The sequence below is a fragment of the Babylonia areolata genome, chromosome 10, assembly GCF_041734735.1.
Source record: "Babylonia areolata isolate BAREFJ2019XMU chromosome 10, ASM4173473v1, whole genome shotgun sequence".
NCBI lineage: Eukaryota > Metazoa > Mollusca > Gastropoda > Neogastropoda > Buccinidae > Babylonia > Babylonia areolata.
The window spans coordinates 31728289-31730596 of record NC_134885.1 but is presented as its reverse complement, the minus strand read 5'-3'; the positions used below and the strand labels follow the sequence as shown (position 1 = coordinate 31730596).

General features: G+C 44.5%; 1 protein-coding gene across 1 annotated transcript in view; it reads left to right on the top strand.

The window, feature by feature from the left end:
- Positions 1-368: 368 nt before the first annotated feature.
- Positions 369-2308, top strand: part of LOC143286332 (arylsulfatase B-like) — a 10039-nt gene continuing 8099 nt past the window's right edge. The window contains exon 1 of the mRNA XM_076593874.1: positions 369-662. Coding sequence (XP_076449989.1) covers positions 369-662 — 294 coding nt within the window. The remainder of the gene's footprint in view (positions 663-2308) is intronic.

Below are 2308 nucleotides of genomic sequence, written 5' to 3'. Positions count from 1 at the left end.
GTGTGTGTGTGTGTGTGTGTGTGTGTGTGTGTGTGTTGTGTGTGTGTGTGTGTGTGTGTAGTCACATTTTGGTGTGTGTATTTAACATTGATGTAATGTTTAATGTAAACAAAAGATTTTTCGTTAAGCACCTAGAGCAGATTTCTGGATAGTGTGCTATATAATTATCTAAAATTATTATTATTATTATTATTATCATTATTATTATTATTATTATTATTTTGTCTGTCAGTCTGTCTGTCTGTCTGTCCTCTCTCTCTCTCTCTCTCTTACTCCCAGTCTCTCTTCCCCATGCCCTTCCTACCCTCTCCTCTCCACACACTCCTCTCTCTCATTCCATCCTTTTCTCTTCACCTCGACAGATCACCATGGGATTCAGCAAGCTGACGTCAGCAGCGCTGCTGCTGATGGTGACGTGTTTCCTGTTCCGGGAAAGCCGCGCGGCCAACACCAGGAAGCTGAAGCCTAACATCCTGTTCATCTTGATGGACGACCTGGGCTGGAACGACCTGGGTGTCTACGACCCCAACATGGTGACCCCCAACATCGACAAGCTGTACAGGGAGGGCTTCAGGCTCAACTACTCCTACACAGACCCTGTGGGGAGCTCTTCCAGAGCCTCCCTCTTCTCCGGAAAGTTCTCCTTTAGGATGGGGCTGCAGGTAAATCGTTATCATCGGTGTTAGTGACACTTATATATATACAGCGTCTGTCATGGATGGGGTGCAGGTAAATCGTTATCATAGGTGTTAGTGATACTTATATATACAGCGTCTGTCATGGATGGGGTGCAGGTAAATCGATATCATAGGTGTTAGTAATATATATTTCTATAGCGCCTGTCCTCCTTGTGGAGGCAACCGCGGTGATATAATCTGAAACGAACGTACGAAGTGATTCTTTCTTTGTGTATTTGCTGTGCGTTGGAATTCTGATTCAGTGTTCACCAGTGATTAGAGTTCGAGGCCCCGTTTCGGCAAGGTGTTGTGTACTTGGGAAAGGGCACTTTCCTTCGATTTTCCTCACTCCACCCAGGTGTGAATGGGTACCTGAGTCAGTTGGGGGGGGGGGGGGGGTGAGGTTATAAGTGGTGGAAGGATAGGATCTGGCCCCGCCATCTCATGCCGAGCCCAAGACACAGTGGCTGTTATTAATTCATTTTTGCCCATTCGGCCGTTGTAGAACCATGTGCCTTATAACCTTTTCAACATTTAAATGGCAATGAATGCTTTGGTGATCGAAACGTTTTAACGATGGTGTTGAAAATAACGGCCTGGTTTATGAATGATTATAGGACATTTTTTCTAATGACCTTTTTAACACCTCCGGTATAGACTGATCAACAAGTAAAAATTTAAATGACAATTAAAGCTTTGGTGATTGAAATGAATTAATGATGATGTTGAAAATAGGGCCTGATTTATTTCTGATTACGGGGCCTTTAACTCTTTTTTTCTGATCATTATTAATTGACTCCACCAGGACGGAGCAATCAGCAAGGATCATTCATTTTAAAGGCAATGGAAGGTTTGGTAACTGAAACAATTTAATGAAGATGTTGAAAAATAGGGCCTGATTTGTTTATGACTATGGGACATTTAATCTTTTTCTAATTGTTACTAATTAAGTACCTCAAGACGGAGCGATCAACAAGTAACATGTAAATGGCAGTTAAAGGTTTGGTGTTTGAAACAATTTCATGATGGTGTTGAAAAAACAGAGCAAGTTTTGTTTATATTCATGGGCCTTTAATCTTTTTGTTTTTCTAATTGTTATCAGTTAATCCTTCCAGGACGGTGCGACCAACTGCTGGAGTCTCCCGTCGGTCCGACGGATGAGTAGGAAGGCAGGCTTATCTGTCCTTGTGTGTTCTCATATGGGAGACGAGGCCGATTCTGGATGTGCAGTACTTCCTACAGGTGTTGCAAGGGAAAACGTCTCCAAAAGTTGAGCCCTGCTTCCTTCGCTCACGCTTTTCCTCAATGGCCAACGTTCTCTTGTTTTCAAACGTCTTTATGCCACTAGAGCACAGCATCCTCCAGCGAGAGCGGTCAAGGGTATCAGTTTCCCAGGAAGCGATTTCTATGTCACAGGCTTTGAGGTGTGTCTTCAAGGTGTCCTTGAAGCGCTTGCAGGGTCTTCCAAGTTCACGGTGGCCTTCCTTCAGCTGGCCATACAAAAGGATCTTTGGGATCCTGCTGTCTGTCATGCGGACAACGTGTCCTGTCCAGCGTAGCTGGCACTGGATCAGCAGGCTTTCGATGCTGGGCAGGCCGCTCCTCTCTAGGACCTGGAGTTTGGAGACCGT